The sequence below is a fragment of the Platalea leucorodia genome (assembly GCF_965183815.1).
Source record: "Platalea leucorodia genome assembly, chromosome: 1".
NCBI lineage: Eukaryota > Metazoa > Chordata > Aves > Pelecaniformes > Threskiornithidae > Platalea > Platalea leucorodia.
Window position 1 is genome coordinate 165,569,602 of NC_138823.1, and position 15,413 is coordinate 165,585,014.

General features: G+C 47.6%; 1 protein-coding gene across 1 annotated transcript in view; it reads right to left on the reverse strand.

Moving 5' to 3' along the window:
* Window positions 1-1,824: 1,824 nt before the first annotated feature.
* The window catches only part of OBSCN (obscurin, cytoskeletal calmodulin and titin-interacting RhoGEF), a gene marked incomplete at both ends in the record, with an annotated part of 186,125 nt that continues 172,536 nt past the window's right edge, over window positions 1,825-15,413 (reverse strand). The window contains 12 exons of the mRNA XM_082305313.1: window positions 1,825-2,002; window positions 2,138-2,287; window positions 2,766-2,841; window positions 3,306-3,529; window positions 4,193-4,432; window positions 5,097-5,217; window positions 6,516-6,686; window positions 8,669-8,791; window positions 9,238-9,405; window positions 9,524-9,634; window positions 10,760-10,882; window positions 11,508-15,156. Of these exons, the coding sequence (XP_082161439.1) occupies window positions 1,825-2,002; window positions 2,138-2,287; window positions 2,766-2,841; window positions 3,306-3,529; window positions 4,193-4,432; window positions 5,097-5,217; window positions 6,516-6,686; window positions 8,669-8,791; window positions 9,238-9,405; window positions 9,524-9,634; window positions 10,760-10,882; window positions 11,508-15,156 (5,334 nt within the window). The remainder of the gene's footprint in view (window positions 2,003-2,137; window positions 2,288-2,765; window positions 2,842-3,305; window positions 3,530-4,192; window positions 4,433-5,096; window positions 5,218-6,515; window positions 6,687-8,668; window positions 8,792-9,237; window positions 9,406-9,523; window positions 9,635-10,759; window positions 10,883-11,507; window positions 15,157-15,413) is intronic.

A 15,413-nucleotide genomic window follows, 5' to 3' on the forward strand; every position in this document is an offset into this window, starting at 1 on the left:
TATGCCCAAATACCCTGTGGCAGGCAGGACGCACTGATCCAAACGCAATGAAGCCGGGCAAGATGAAGGAGTGTTTTTGATGGGGAGCAAAGCAAGGCTGCAATGAACCACTCACACCACCGCCTGGCAGCCTTGGATGTGCTCACAAAAGGCTTTCTGCACAAGCCCATTTTAGCCTCGCTTGCGAGGAAAGCCGTACATCTAAATGCTCCATGTGCCAGCATCCTGGCCATGGGGAACATCTCTCCCAGAGAGGCCCGTACACCAAGTCACGGCTTGGTTTCTTCAAGAGTTGTTTCTATGTTTGTTCTTTAACAGGTTTTTAAGACAATTGATGCAGATGCAGTCAGGCAGGTGAGGGGTTACTGTAAGACCCTATGTGATGGGTAAGTCTGTCATCTAGGTCTAATGGGAGACTTCAAATAGGTGCCTCAAAAAACAAGTTTTGCCGTGTTTTCAAACCTCGGTCAGCTCTGCAGACACAACAGTGCGGGTGCCCATGGAGAGCTGGTGACCTTCCATGGAGCCACACGGCTCATTGAGCAGCAGGCTGGGCCCTAAGAGAGCAGGAGGCGGGCCACCCAAGTGGAGCAGCATATGGAGGGTCAACTTGGGCCCCAGGGAGAACAGTAGCTCTTCTCAAAGCCAAGCAAGGTATGGCCTCTTGCAGGAGTAGGATGAGGAAGATGTGCAGTTTATCAGTTACTGGAAAGCCCCATTGCTGTTGCCCTTCCTGTACACACCTTGTGCTACAGGGTCGAGCTACAAAGCTGCTTTCACGGAGACTGGCTCTTCTTGTTTCTTGTGACTTGGGCAGGAAAGAGGTTCCTCACAGAGTATGAAAAGCCCTGGTTAAAAATCTCCTCAGTGGTACCACTGTCACACATGTAACACATATACCTCCTCCCTTTGCAGCCTTTTGTTGCTGCACAGCTAGAAGAGCTCTGCTCTAGTCCCGTATTTAATCCCAGGTCAGGTCCCATGGGGATGGTGGAGAACTTGGCCAGGTAAGCGACATGCTGAGCCTGGCTGCCGATGGGCGCTAGCAGAGTCCCACCTCTCCAGCCTTGTGTCTGGCACTTGGCAAAGACATGGGAGCACAGGACAAGTCAGGTTGGGAAGGAGCTCGGGAGGTCTCTAGACCAACCTTCTGCTCAAAGCAGGGTCAGCTATTGACTCAGGCCAGGTCGCTCAGCGCTTTATCCAGTTGGATCTCTACATCCCAAGCCTGAAGATACATTGTTGTCTAATATCAGCCCCCAAAAAGGGCTTCACTCTTCCCTATTTTCTCATCATAACTGGTCATTGAATTCTTTTGGATTGGAGGCAGGTGAGAAACCCACCAGTCACTCAGACCTTGCTGCAGGGGTCACTGTGGGATGAGCAGTGCAGTAACATCTGAAAGCACATCTGGTTATCACGTCCTGGGGCCAGGGGCAGAAGTCGGGGCCCAGCATTTGCACTCATGGAGTCTTTCTCACCTCAGGGAAGGATTTGCAAAGTTGCTTGGGGCTGGTAGCTACTCCCATTCAGAAACGGCTACGCAAATCTCTCCTGATTTTTCCAGGAAGCGTGCAGCCAGGTGACACACATACTGTCAAGTTACCGTTAGTCAGCTGAGCCATGTTAGGTCTATATTTCTGTTCTTACCTTGTGGCAATGCACGTAATATGGATTAATTTGCTCAGTTATGCTAAATTACATTCACAGAGAGCAGTTATCCCAGCTCAGCTGATGCACAGCAACTTGGCGAGACTCTTTGGTACCAAACACTAAGTGCAGAAGGGGAGAAGGAGACAATTCACGTCCGTGGCCGCATCCACGTCACTGTGCAATCATGAGGCCATACTTGGAGCACAGCAGGCCCCTTTTCTTTTCCCGTTCGGTGAGGAAATTCCTCAGTTTGGTGGTGGGGAAGGTAACCAGTGCTTGCTGCCTGTTGTCCAAGCCTGTCTCCTGGAGCCACGGGCTCTGAAGGCACTCCAAGGCTGATGGCCTTCCCCTAGAACAGACAGAGGTGAGAAGGTCAGTTGGGGATCCGTGCTGGGTGAGAGGGCTCCTTGCAAATGGAGAGAAAGAAGGGACGATGCCAGGATCAGTACCAACTGTCCCGTTGGGAGAGCAGACACCATCTTACCAGGGATTTGCACACAGCGTGCTCTGGAGAAATGACACCGCTCCCCCGGAGAGACCCGCGTAGCACCGCGTGAGCTTCACTTTACCCTTCCTGGTCGTTCTCAGAAATTCACAGGCTACATCAGAGCTGACGGGGTAGTTGGCACTCAACCTGCCCCAAAAGAAGAGAATTGATCAGCATGAAGCTCAAGGTGCTCCTTCTCCCAGGAATTCCCACCCAGCAGTGAGAGGAGGGTCACGACAGCGCACAGAAACGTCATATAGGAACGCAAAATCCCAAAGGCCACTGTTCTTCTCTGGGTTTCATGACTTTGGCTGCTTTTCCACCTGGGGTAGTTTGAATTTTCTTATTAAAGTTGGGGTTTTTCAGATGAGGCTGAGTGAGAAACACCAGCAGCTGCTGTGTTGTAAAAGAGCCTTACTCTACTTGGAGACATCGCTGGGACTGGGCATCCTTGCATGGTGCAGCCACCTCCATACTCTCTATCACACAGACTTCTACGGCATTGCCAAGGAGAGGGGACACAACTGAGGTTAACTCTCTGAGTCAATGCATCTCCCCTGGTTGCTGACTATGAAATTGCACTTTTAAAGCTGCTCATAGGGCAGGGAAAGACAGACTGACTTACATGATGAAGGCTGTGATTCCGATGGACCAGATATCAGTCTGCGGGAGGGCTCCTTGCTCTGTCAGCAGTTCTGGAGCTAGAAAAGCAAACCGGTGTGAGCCAAGCTCCCCTCCAATGCAGAGAACAGCACAAAAACAGCGGGTGCTTTTACGCTTTGCTACCTTCCCAAGAGTGAAGAAGAAAAAGCTTCTAGTAGAGGGAGCTGATTGAGGTAAGGCACCCTCGCGGGTGATGACTGCAATGAAACCTTGAGAACATCAGGCCAAATGGCAGTAATACTATACCCCTGAGCTCTGGACACGTGGATGCCAGCCAGAGTGGTGTTGGCCATGACCTCTGGCTTTGTCCTCTGCGGTCTGCAAGTGGGACAGCTGCCACCACGAGCTGCTCCCACAAACTCACACTGTTACTTGAGGGCAGCACCTGGGAGACTTTGCTTGCTGGGCCAACTGCTGCCTTGACCAATGCCTCTGTCTCTCTTTCTGTTTACCACAGACGGCATACGAGGCCAAGGCTGCTGTGACTGAACTCTGTACTCACCCATGGTTTCAACATAGTCCATGCACTTGTCCATGGTAATAACTTTGTCCTGTGTGTAGAACTGGGCATTGCCAAAATCCAGGACTTTCAGCAGGTTGGGCTCGGTGATGATCATGTTTTCAGATCGGAGATCCAAGTGCAGGATGCTGTGTGCGTGGAGATACTCAATGGCACTGAGGATCTGCCACAGGTAATCTCGGACCTCCACTTCGGAGTACGATGTCCTGGTAGAAGAAAAGGGATAGAAACCAGAGGTGTCCTATCTGCATGCCCAAGGGCACCATTCTACACCCACTATCATCCTCCCCTGGATGTCTAATCCCATGAGGCCCTTGAAAGTCAAGAAGAAACAACTCTACTCATTTAGCAAATCTATTGTGTATGGAGAGGTTGGTCCAGACTGTGAGTCAGGTTTACAGACCCAAGAGGTTCAGGAGGTTGTAGAGCTGCATGTCAGAGAAAGCAGTGGTTGTGCAGAAATCAAAATGCAGTTTTGATGCCCACCGTTCCCTCTCCTTTAATCAGCAGATTTCAGCAGATCCATTTTCTGCCATTGTGAGAAACAACATGGAGGAGAAATGAAGCTCCCTGAGCCACAATAATCTCCTTGTCATGGGAGAGGGGGTTTCATATCAACTTCTTGTAAACTGCTTTCAACACCTCAGCTGGGTGGCCCTGAATTGTTCCTACCCCAACCTTGTAGGGAACTTAAGTAATTTTTTATATCACAGGAAGTTGCAAAACAAATGCATCACAAATCCCGTGTGCAATGACAGCACGCTGGAACAGATGGAGAGAGATGATCCAGTTTGTCAGGGGAAAGCAATAGGTGTTTTGCTCCCTACCCCAGCCCTAACTGGAAAACCCTTCCCTCCACTTGTTATTACCGTAATGCCAAAGAGTGGAGCAGCTCTGGTCCCACGCACATCTCCTGGATCAACACTAAGTGCCGTGGGCTGACGTAGGCTCCCTTCAGCTGAGCTATGTTTGTGTGATGAAGCTTCCTCAGGACTTGGTACTCGAGCAGCACAGTCTGCTTGTCCTCTTGCCAGTAAGGAATAATTTTAGCAGCTAAAGTCTTGCCGCTTACTTTTTCCCTGCACTGTCGGACGATGCTGAAACGTCCCCTGGAACACAAAGGCAAGTTAAGCTTCTCTGCTACTCCTGGAAGAGCCAGGAGCTTCTGGTCTTTAAAACCATCAGGATCCCATGCTGTGTTTTTCATCTATGCCCAGTGTTGAGTTATTGCATCTACTGTCACAGTTTGCACATCCTCCTGTCTCTCTAAATTGTACAGTCACTTCAAATTGCAGGAGTGAGAGCTTAACTCCTTTGGGAAGAGAGAAGGTGGCTCATCGTGTCTCGAGCAAGAGAACGACCCCCTGCCGGCAGCCGCCTCATTCTGTTGGCAACAGAAGTTGGTGCCTATCTTCTAGGCAGAGAAAGTTGAATCCCAGCCTCATGTCCGAAACTGGTGGCTGCAAAGGTTGATGCAGCAAAGAGAGGAGCCTTTGTTAGCCCCCGGCTCCCTTCACAACATACTAAGGGGCTGTCCTGCTGCCCAGCACAGACCCTTTTGCTCTCCCAGAAAATCCACACCCGAATCCTAGCAAACCAAGATGAAGATCGCTCTGCCAGCGATCTCAGGTTTATATGTATTGCTGTGGAGGTGTTTTCAACAAAACACCGTGACAGTAGGCGAGCAGTGCATTTATAAAAGTGACTTTTCTAAACTCCAGCCACATGCGGCATTTCCCTCTGGCTGGTTCAGTGCTCAGGTGGATTCATTACCTTTTGATCTCTGTTTGGAAGGCATAGGTCTGGTATGTTGGGAAAGGCTCAGATGGTGTGATTATTTCGCTCTCTTCTTCAGTAGCAGCTGATGGGAAGTTCTGCATTGCAGCACGAAGCTCTGCAGAGAAAAAGCGACAGGGATTACATGGGAAAACACCTCTGCCTGGAAACTGGAGCCTCTCTGAGCCACCCTCCGCTGTCTACGAACAACGACGAAGGTGACAGCAGACCTTTCTCCAGACACGTCTGCAGGTTGTCTTCCAGCTGTGGCACCCAACGCTATTTGAATGCAACAGATTCTGGACTGTCCACCCAGTAATTCCCTGGTGTGACCACTCCAGCCTATGAGGTGGGTTGTAAGTTGTGTGCTATGATATCAAACGTCTCAGCCACTGCTTCTCATCTTCTCACACAACAAGTCATCAGGGCATGGTAAGACACTGACAAAGAATTAGAAACTTCTTTTCGTTGGATATTTCAGGGCAGCAACTGAAACTTGTTCTGGTTCTGGCACTTGGGTGTGTCCGAGCGCTCCCTGAAATATTAAAGCATCCCTTGGCACATTAAAGCATCTGCTTGGAAATGCTGGGCACATTGAGATATGTTAATGAATCCTGGGCCAAGGGAAAGCTGAGGATTTAGGGTGAGTTAAAAATATCTCTGTGAATTGATTTTTAGAGAATAATCATCTCCTCTGGGAGGAAATTCCAGTTAGACCATCCTTCCACTTCTTGGCAGAAAGGATACTTCCTTTGCTACAAGGATATATTTGCTGTGGGGTTATGGTTTCCTTAATTTTAAACACATGTGAATAGTACAAAGTATTCAAACAGGTGAAAAAAATAGCAAATCAAGCTTTCTTTACTTCAGAGACAAAATACACCTGAAAAATGCACCACGGGAGGGTGATAATTCCCAGTAGCAAACACCAGAACCCATAAATTAACTACTGAACTTAGGACTGAGTCCATGACAAAGAGCAGGCCCAGGGCTTTCACCCGTGGCAGATCTGTACCAGCAGATCAATACCTCCAGTAACACATTCATTGTCCCAGACCTGTTTCCTCATGATCTCACATGAGATTTTTATTTTAGATTTTTATTTTATTATTATATTTATTATTATATTATATTTATTATTATATTTTAATATATGTGTACATATTATTTATATTTACATACTGTTATTATTTTATTGTTTGTTTGTTATTTACACATATTCCCCTAACTGTGTCCAGAATTAGAAAATAACCTACTTTTAAATAAGAAAGCCAAAGAGGAGGAAGCCCTAAACCACCCTGGGCCAAGTGGAATTGGTCTTGATTCACTCGCTCCTGACTTCTGGACCCGCATCCAAAAGGATGCAATTGTTGCGATGCAGGAAAAATACAACGCTTTCTTGGCATTTGCTCTTACCCATTTGATCCTTCCCAGTGATTTTCACTTTGGCAGATGGGTCGCTGTAAGGGCCCATTCCTGCTTTACTGGTGCAGGCTATCCTGAAGCAGTAGATAAACCCCGTGGAGAGATTTTTGGCATAGTAGCAGCAGTCAGCAACGTCAGAAGCAAGAGTCGTCCACTCCCCATCTTAACCAAGGAAAGACAGAAAAGAGATTAGAACTCATTTAAGATGGTCACACTGGGGGTTTTTTTGCATTTTGGGGTTTTCTTGGGTTTTTTTGTTTGTTTGTTTGTTTTTTTTCATCAACTTTACTTATGTGCTGGGAATCTCATAGAGCGAAGGAAAACCTGACTTGCTATGGCTGGCTTTTGTGCATGGTGCCACTCGCTGTACATGTGCCAAACTCATCTTTTCTGAAATCAGTTCAAGATGTGGCAATATTATTTCAGAGGAATGATGAAACTTTCCTGTATAGTTTCTGTTTATCTAGTTCATGCTACCAATCTCTAATGCAAATATACATCAAGAACTGCAAACAAAAGCCTAGCAGAATCACCATTTTTTTCCCCTTTGGCGCTGTCTTGAATCCAATTGATACCATGAGGTGTGGGATTTCAGGACAGAACTATCCACTAACACCCTCCTAGCAAACCCGGTGTTTGAAACTTGGGCTGGTTTACTCAGCTTTTATGAAACTCAGATGATTTTTCAGGGAACTGAAATTGTATGGACTCATGGGACTAAGTTGTGAAATAGAAAATCACCAGCAAATATTTAGTGATCATTCATTTCACATGATGCTGTGTCCCATACCTTGCCATTGCTGCTGTGCTCAGGGCTGAACTCAACTCCCTGAGACTGCCTGAGATTAAACCCATTCTTTCATTCAAATGAACACGGTAAGAGAGCCTCAAACCATAGGACAAGCAATAATTTGCCACTCAAAACAATCAATGACTTCTCAGGGTACTGGTTGAATTAGGATATGTGTATGTGTAAGGAGGAGCAGATACAGCTTAGAAACAGAGAAAAGTATCTGCAGAAGCAGCATGCAAAAGCCTACTGTCAAATAGTAGAGAAAACAAAGAATTTTCTTCTGATTATCTTAACCCTCCTGTGTTCAGGAAAGCAGGACTTTGCACGTGCCTGCCAAATACACAGAATGCAATGGAAGACTGCCGATGCTGTTTCCTGTTTTTCTTCCTAATCGGAACAACTTGCATTTGTATCCTCCCCACAGCCTCGCCTACAGTTGTGTCAAAAGGAATAACGATAAAGCAAGCCACGCTGGAGGAAAAGTGACTGACACCAGTTCCAGAGTGAAAAATCGGAAAGCTGCTGCCCCTGCTCATGCTAATCCAGAAAGGAGTGCATGTATGTTTGGAGAATTAAAATAAGGAACATGGAGCAGTGGAATCCGAAGGGCTGTGTATCTGTGACTGCAGTAGAAGTTACTCTCAGACATAGCATTCGTAATAGCAGCAAAAGCAGTCCCAGGAGAGGCAGAACAGGCTCGGGGATTTGATTCAAAGTTCGTGGAATTAAACAAGAAAACATCTGCTGCCTTTATCAGGCTCTGGACCAAGCCTTGGAAGAGAACATCAAAGGGATGATGCCGTTTTGCCAGACTTCTGTCATCTTGTCCTGGCTGTTTGCTCTAAGCTTCCTGCATAATCGGTGGAAAAAGAAAGCATGGCTGTGTAGCATAGGATGAATTGCCTTTTTGATAGACCGTCTTTCTCCACAGACTGTACAGAAAGCCTGCGTATAGGATGATATCGTCTGCTGATCGTTGTTGCTGTGCATTATTAGTGTGTAATGTTGTCAGAACTGCAACTTGAGAGGATGACTCAGGACTGCGTACCTGGCGCAGCCACGCATATTCTCCTGTAGCTGTTGCGTTTTTGGTCACAGCTTCCGTGCGACTTAGTTTGATTCACACTTTAGCAAAGCCTTTGTATGAGTATGCATATTCCAGGCTGATTTAGCCAGCACACCACCTAACTTTTAGATGGCTAAATGATGTCTGTATGAATTTCATTCCTAACTCTAAACTAGGGAGCTAAAATCAGGCTGTTTCTGAATAAAAATAAAATATCCAGCTGGTGAAGAGATCATACGAATCGAGGTGTTCCCTGCAAGGCGTAAGCGCAGCGCTCCACCTTACCTTCGCTCTTACACTGGACAGTGTAATGGACGGGGGTGTTGGTTTCCACAGGTTTCCAGACCACCTGCGCTCCGTCCTCGTAGACCTCCACGATGTCAGGGGGCGGAGGGCTGGGAGGAACCTCTGTCAACAGGAGGCACACAAACCCGTGACTCTTAGCAATGGCACTGCTGCGATACGTACCTCTACACCCAACATTTCTCAGTTACAGATATTTATAAATATATATAAATGTATATTTTTATATATATATATGTGTGTGTGTGTGTACACACACCTAGTGGAACAGCAATTTAACCATGCCTAATTTAAACTCAGTATTAAGATTCTGAAGTCTGGTTCTAGAACCACATGGTTACTGGCGTGGCTATGAATCCAGGAGAGAGACTACAGAGCGAAGAAGAGGGAATGAGCCCTGCAAAATGTGCCACGCTACCAGACAACAAGGCTGTGGATCAGATTTTCCTCTGAACCTATCTGCAGAAATCTCACCTCACAGGTATTTACAGGTCACATTTTTGGGCAGAAGGACTTGTAATACCTACTTCTCCGGCTACGTCTTCTCTTACCTGCTTTTCTTATGATGCAAGAGGTGGATGCTGAGCCCAGGGAATTTGTGGCCACACAGGTGTAAATACCAAAATCATCAGCACTAACAGAGAGAATAGTTAACAGCTGGAAGTTTTTGAGCGTGGCTGAGATGAGGATCCGGCTGCTGCTGTGGACAGGTATCCCATCTGAAAAGCAGAAGGTAGGAGAGATAAGTACCCTGCAAATTCATACCAAGGTGTGTAAAACCCTCCCTGCACCCCTGTCGCAGAGGTTAGGGGCTCCCTAGAGGGATGCCAATGTCACCTCTGAACCAGTCGATGTGCAGAGAGGAGTGAGCCGCCGTCCGGCACGACAGCGTCACGCACTGTCCGACAGCAGCAGCCTGATCAATGAGCTCCTCGACGAACGAAGGTGCTGCAAAGAAGAGGAAAAGCAGCGATTCAGAGTGGCCAGGAGGGCTATGTGGAAAATAAGTGCACAGAGGACATCCGAAAGCATTTATAATTGGTTCAAGAATATTTCTGGTTCGTGGTCTGGCATTCCTTTGACCACCAGTTGGAGAATCCCTTGGGCATTGGGCATACAGGTGCAGGAGCCCCGTTCAGCCCCATGGACGCAGTGTGAGTGCTCATACATGGTAATCCAAATGGATCTTGGAAGGTCCATGGGGAACATCTGCATTGCCCAGCCCCGCTGGTACAGCTAAGGCAGCAGAACAGCTCAGAGGAGAGAGAGCGAGCATGTCACAGCAAGAGTTTACTTCTAGCCTAGCTTAAATATGGGGGCAAAACTCAATGATGGTATTTCAAGGACAAGGGGATCAGATCAAGACAACACAAGAAGGGAGAAGAGGAGATAAATTATGGATACGGAAGGAGGAAAAAAATCATAGAGCATCAAGTCTGCTGCTGTCTCCATGGGAAAGGCAGAGCTCAGGTTTTCTTCTGTGTTTCTCCATTTTTTTTCTCTCCGCAGTGCCCAGGAGCTGCCAGGCTCACACACCTGCCCTTCCCAGGGCTTGGCTGGGCTCTGCTGAATACTGGGGCATGAACCTGACCTCAGAAAATGCTCCTGCTAGAGTCAAGGGGAAACTCGCCTGGGCAAAAGCAAGTTCAGCTTTGCTGACCTCCGTTTGGGGCTGCCCCACCAGTTTTCATTTCATAGCTCTGTAGCAGCGTGTCTGGCCCTTACACATGCACGCAGGACTGGAGCGTAGGAATTCACAATTCCCTTCTTCTGCCATCCCACCCTTGGATACTCCATTTATTCTCTTTCTAGCTTACACATAGATTTTATTTCTTTGCAGTGGCTTCCTAGAATGGCTCCAATTTGCCAGCAATGCCAAGACAAGACAGTTCTGGCAAGGACATAGTTATGATGTAAACAGAGGAGGCTGGCTCGTATTGCATGAGTTGGTCCAGGTCATCTCAAAACAATCATTGCAGATCCATGCTTAGAACCTGGCCTCACACAACACTGTCATATTCATTAGTGATACTTCATGATAAAACTAACTGATGACTTATGCCATAGCAATACCTTTCTCCTTTGGCATGAGGCTTGATAACTTGAATGAAGAGAGCGCTGATTTCCTCTTCAGAGATCCTTCAGCCCCTGTTAACAGCTCTTTTTCTACTGCCTCACTTCCCAGCTCACCAAACTCTGTTTCGAGAAAGGATGAGAGGTTATTCAAGGCCATCCTCCTCCCCATGGCATCCGTTTACAGCAGACAGTTCTGCTGTTCACACAGAAATAGCTCAGCAGTCACAGGTTTCCTTATTAACGAGCCTTCGGTCAACAGGGAAGGCTGTGACAGCTATTACAAACAGAACGATGTCCTGGAAGAACAGGGCATATCTAGGGATGGCAGAGAAAAAAGGACAGATTCTGTTGTCCAGTGTCATCAACTTAGGTAGCCAGGGCGACTCCACCAACTTCTCCCAGTCACTTTAGCTTTAAAAATTTACCATGGTCAGATGGTAACTGCAGAAGAAACTGCAGCAAGGAAAACATCATCCAGCCCTGATCTGCTTTTGTGCAAACTCAGGCAGGGGAATTTAAGCCACTTCCATCAGCAGATTAACCCAGCTGACTCTGCACTGAAATGAGCCAGGAACAGAGAGCTCGCGGTGAGGCTGAAGACCACTAATTTCATAGCCTGCCACTGCCAGTTTTGCAATGACAGTCTAACCACAGCCTCAGATACGCTGGGGAAAAAGGAAAAGGCAGATTGAGCAGAGCCCAGTTATAGCAGCAAATCTATGAAAGCACAGAGTGAAATATTTACCTTCCTCTGCCTCTGGCTCAGGAGATGTCTTTCCTTTTAGGATTCTTGAAATGTGGGCGACAGAAGCTTTTACTTTCTTCTTCAGACTCTGCTCCACTGACTGCTCCACTGACTGAGACCTTGCATACGGCTTAAAGAGTCCTGGCTTCTTGTAGAAAGAGCTTTTCTGCTTACCACTTGAGTCCTTTTGGGGGCCATACATTTCTTTATGACTCTCTGCCCCTTTCCCCATGGCTAATAAGTTAGCTGCCTTTGAATCCTCAGATATTTCCAAATGGTTCTTTCTGTTCTTGTTCTCTGCCTCTTCTCTGATGCACAGTCTTTTATCCTTATGCAAATGTCCTGCAGGAGGTGACCTTGCCCTTTCCCCAAAGGGTATAAACCGTCTACCAGTTGGTTTGGGTGGAGGCTTCCTATAGTTCATAAATTCAAATGGAAAATAAACAATGTCATACAAGTCAGAGAAATTCAAATAGGCAGGCTCTACCTCTGATATGTCAAGTTTTGGAGTTCCACTGCCAAGACTGGGTGTTTCGTCCGACAGGTCTTTAATTTTTACTAAAGAAACTTCTGGGTGTTTACCAGTGTCCTTGCTCACTGACACTTGACTGGGTCTTTTTCCAGTGTCCAAGCTCTCTGTTGAGGAAACACTCACTTGGCTAGAAGTGGCGCTCTCAAACGCTAAGTCCTCCAGATGCTCACATTCATGAGGAACCGTCTGTGCTCCCTGCCCTTCCAGCACCACTGACTCCTCACTCAAAACAAGATAGGGTTCTGAAGGGTCATCCAGCTCAGAGACTTCTTCTCTTTTACCCCCTTGTACAGAAGAGAAGGAGGTGTCTGTGGGTGCTTGGCTACCTGGGCCTTTGTAGGACATCTCTGTGGGAGGAGAGATGTACTTTCTGCATTCGTCCTCACCAGAAACCGACTCTGCCCAAACATTCATCTCTTCAGAGAGGGAAACCATCTCATCCACTAAGCCCTCCAGCACAGCCGACTCCTCATCGCTGTAAAAAGACGACCTGTGATGCGAGAGCTCCTCACTTTGATCCCTGCGGAGCGATGGTGGGACTGTTTTTCCAGCATCACAGCTTCCACTTTCTAAGGCAATGCCTCTACCCTCACCATAAACCTTTGGATGTTCCTTATATTCTAGCTCATAGCCTGAAGCTGGAGGAACTTCTGATTGTGAAGCAGTTAAGACACCTGGACACCCACCATCCATATCAGCAGAAAGTCTGCCACCAGGATAGGCAGCCCTGTGCTGCTCAAACACCTGACGTCCAGCCTTGGGGAAAGGAGCAGGCATAGTTTGTCCAGCTGCTCGGCTTCCACTTGCTGTCACAACAGATCTCACCTCACTGCGAAGTGATGCCTTTGGATGTTCTTGCTTTTCACTCTCACAGAACGGAGGGAGGCCAGTATTTTGGGAGGACCCCATTCTAGCTGGGTGTCTGCTCTCTAGAACTGCAGGCACCGTGCCACTGCCTTCAGAAACCTTCTGGGGTTCAGCTCCCTCGATTTCAGCCTCATGGGCCAAACTGCGAACAACCTCTGCGACAGCTGAGCTTTCAGTCCTCAGAGCAGCAAGCCTCTCCTTGCTATGAGCTGGCCGTTCCCTTTCAGCCTGCCATGCTCCATCAAAGACCGAAGTCGGCATCAATTTTGGTGGTGGGACTTTTGGAACAACGAGATGCTCTCCCTTCAGGATGGCTGATGCTGTGTCTATGTGAACAGGAGCCTTCTTGTGCACTTGGCTTTCACCGTCATGGGCTGATGGTGAAGTGATTCCTATAATACCTGGTCCTTCAGCCTCCAGGACGGCAGATGTCACGTCTTTATAGTTCTTCAGCTTCTGATGAGCACCTTCATCAGCTGTGTGCAGAGCAGTTAGGGTACCTGGCTGTTTGCCCACCAAGACAGTAGTTGCTGGAGCACTTTGACCAGGAAGTTCCTGACTTTTGTCTTTACATACTGGAAGTGAATCGGTTTCTGGTTTTGGGCCTGTTGAAACAGCAGAGCTTTCATGCTCCATGAGATCAGATCTGGCAACACTATCAGCAGAAGTCTTCTCATGTGAATGTTTCTGCCTTTTGTCTTTCCAAGGTGGAACTGGGGCTGTCCTTTTGATAAGCAAGCTTCCACCTTTTAGGTCCGGATGGATGTTGGTACTGTGAGCAGAGTCCTGGGGCAGATACACGCCTCTCTCACTTGCAGGGGCTGACGTGGAGGTGGTCTCTGACCGCGTGAGAGTTGAAATGGACTGTTTGCCCTCCTGAAAAGCAGATTTACTCTCCATGCTTTCATGTTTTTGAGCTGATGATGCAGTTACATCTGCGCACTGGGCAGTTAGAATGGGGCTTTTGCCTCCCAAATCTTCAGCTTCCTCCTCAATGTGAGTAGCTTTTGACTTCTTCAGTAAATGTTTCCTATTCTCGCTCCTGTGAGGTGACACTGGAAGTCTCTCTAGCTGTGGCACAAAACCAGCCTGGCACCCATTACCCTCACATTGTGTGGAAGGAGAGGGCTGCTCTTCTGAACAATCCTTGCCGGCTCTCCTAAAGTCCTCTTGCTTTGAAGCGTCTACAGAACATCCTTCGCCAGGCCCCGCAGAAATGTCACAGTGGTCACTGCCTTCAGGGCAACTTTCCTGTGACAGTATATCATAGTCTTCTTCCAAAATATCTTGTTCCCTCACTGATCTTGAGGCTCTCAGCCTGTAGTCATCCAGGGAACGGCTTCGGCTAGCACCAGCAATGGCAGGATGCGGTGGTTTCCTTGCAGTGTCAAAGGAAGCTGATTTGGTCAAGGAACCAAGCAGACTTTCCCTGTGATCATCTCCATCGTCAGACTTTCCTTCTTCTTCTTCCAGTTCGAACTGCTCTAGAAGGGGTTCACGGAGCCCACTGAGGGGCACCTTCGAATATCCAGCTTTCCGGAAAGTCCTTCTGGCCCTGTCCAGGTGCCTTCTGAACTCCCTGCCTGGTGAGGAAGGTCCCCTTGCAGGTAGCTCAGCTGCTTGGCTGTAGAAAGTGCTTTTAATGACACTCTGTCTAGGAACACAGACAGGTGGCTTTTCTGTCCCATCCCCAGCCTTTTCAATTCTGTCCTTATCAGATAAAAATATGCCTGGTTTTTCTTTCTGACACAGATGTGATGTGCTTTCTGTGGAAGTCCTCACTGATGAAGGCTCAGCAGCACCACTTCTTTGGGACTGCTCTGCTCTTTCATCTCGAAGCCTGGGATGGAACCCCTCCTCTTTCTCCTTTAAGATACTCTCCATGAGCTCTTTGCTTTCTGTAGGTGATTTTTCCCCCACTTCAGCTTTCATGGAAGCATACTTCCTCCTCATGGGTTTTACTGGAGGGACTGAGATTTTGGAGTGCTTCTCTTCGCTTGCATGTTTTGGAGGCTCCTGATGGCTTGGTGCATCAAATATGGATAAGTGCAGTTCGGGTGTAGAGCCAAAGTGCCTCTTCTTGGGGAAATGCGAGTTCTCGTTGTCTGAAGAGGAGCCGCTGGTACTGGACGAAGTGCTTTCTTCAATAAGGTGTCGGGAGATGGCCAGGGAGGTGTTGTCATGGGTCCTTTCTAGGATTTCTGGGATAGACCGCATTACCAGTATGGATTTATAGCACATCAGAGACCGCTGAAAAGTGAAACAAAATACAGCACAATCAGATGGAAACATGGTGGGAGTATGGTAACGCAAGCATACCAAAATGAACTTCTGCACTCTTAAATACCACACATACTAGTTTAATAACACAATGCCACCCTTTTGTACATATCCTCAATCCAGGCCTCATTTGCTCTCCAAGTCTTCCTCTTCTCTCATTCACAGAGGGGAAACTATATTGGTCTTCAGGGGACACACTTGCTGTTGTGAACAGGGAAGCAGGACCC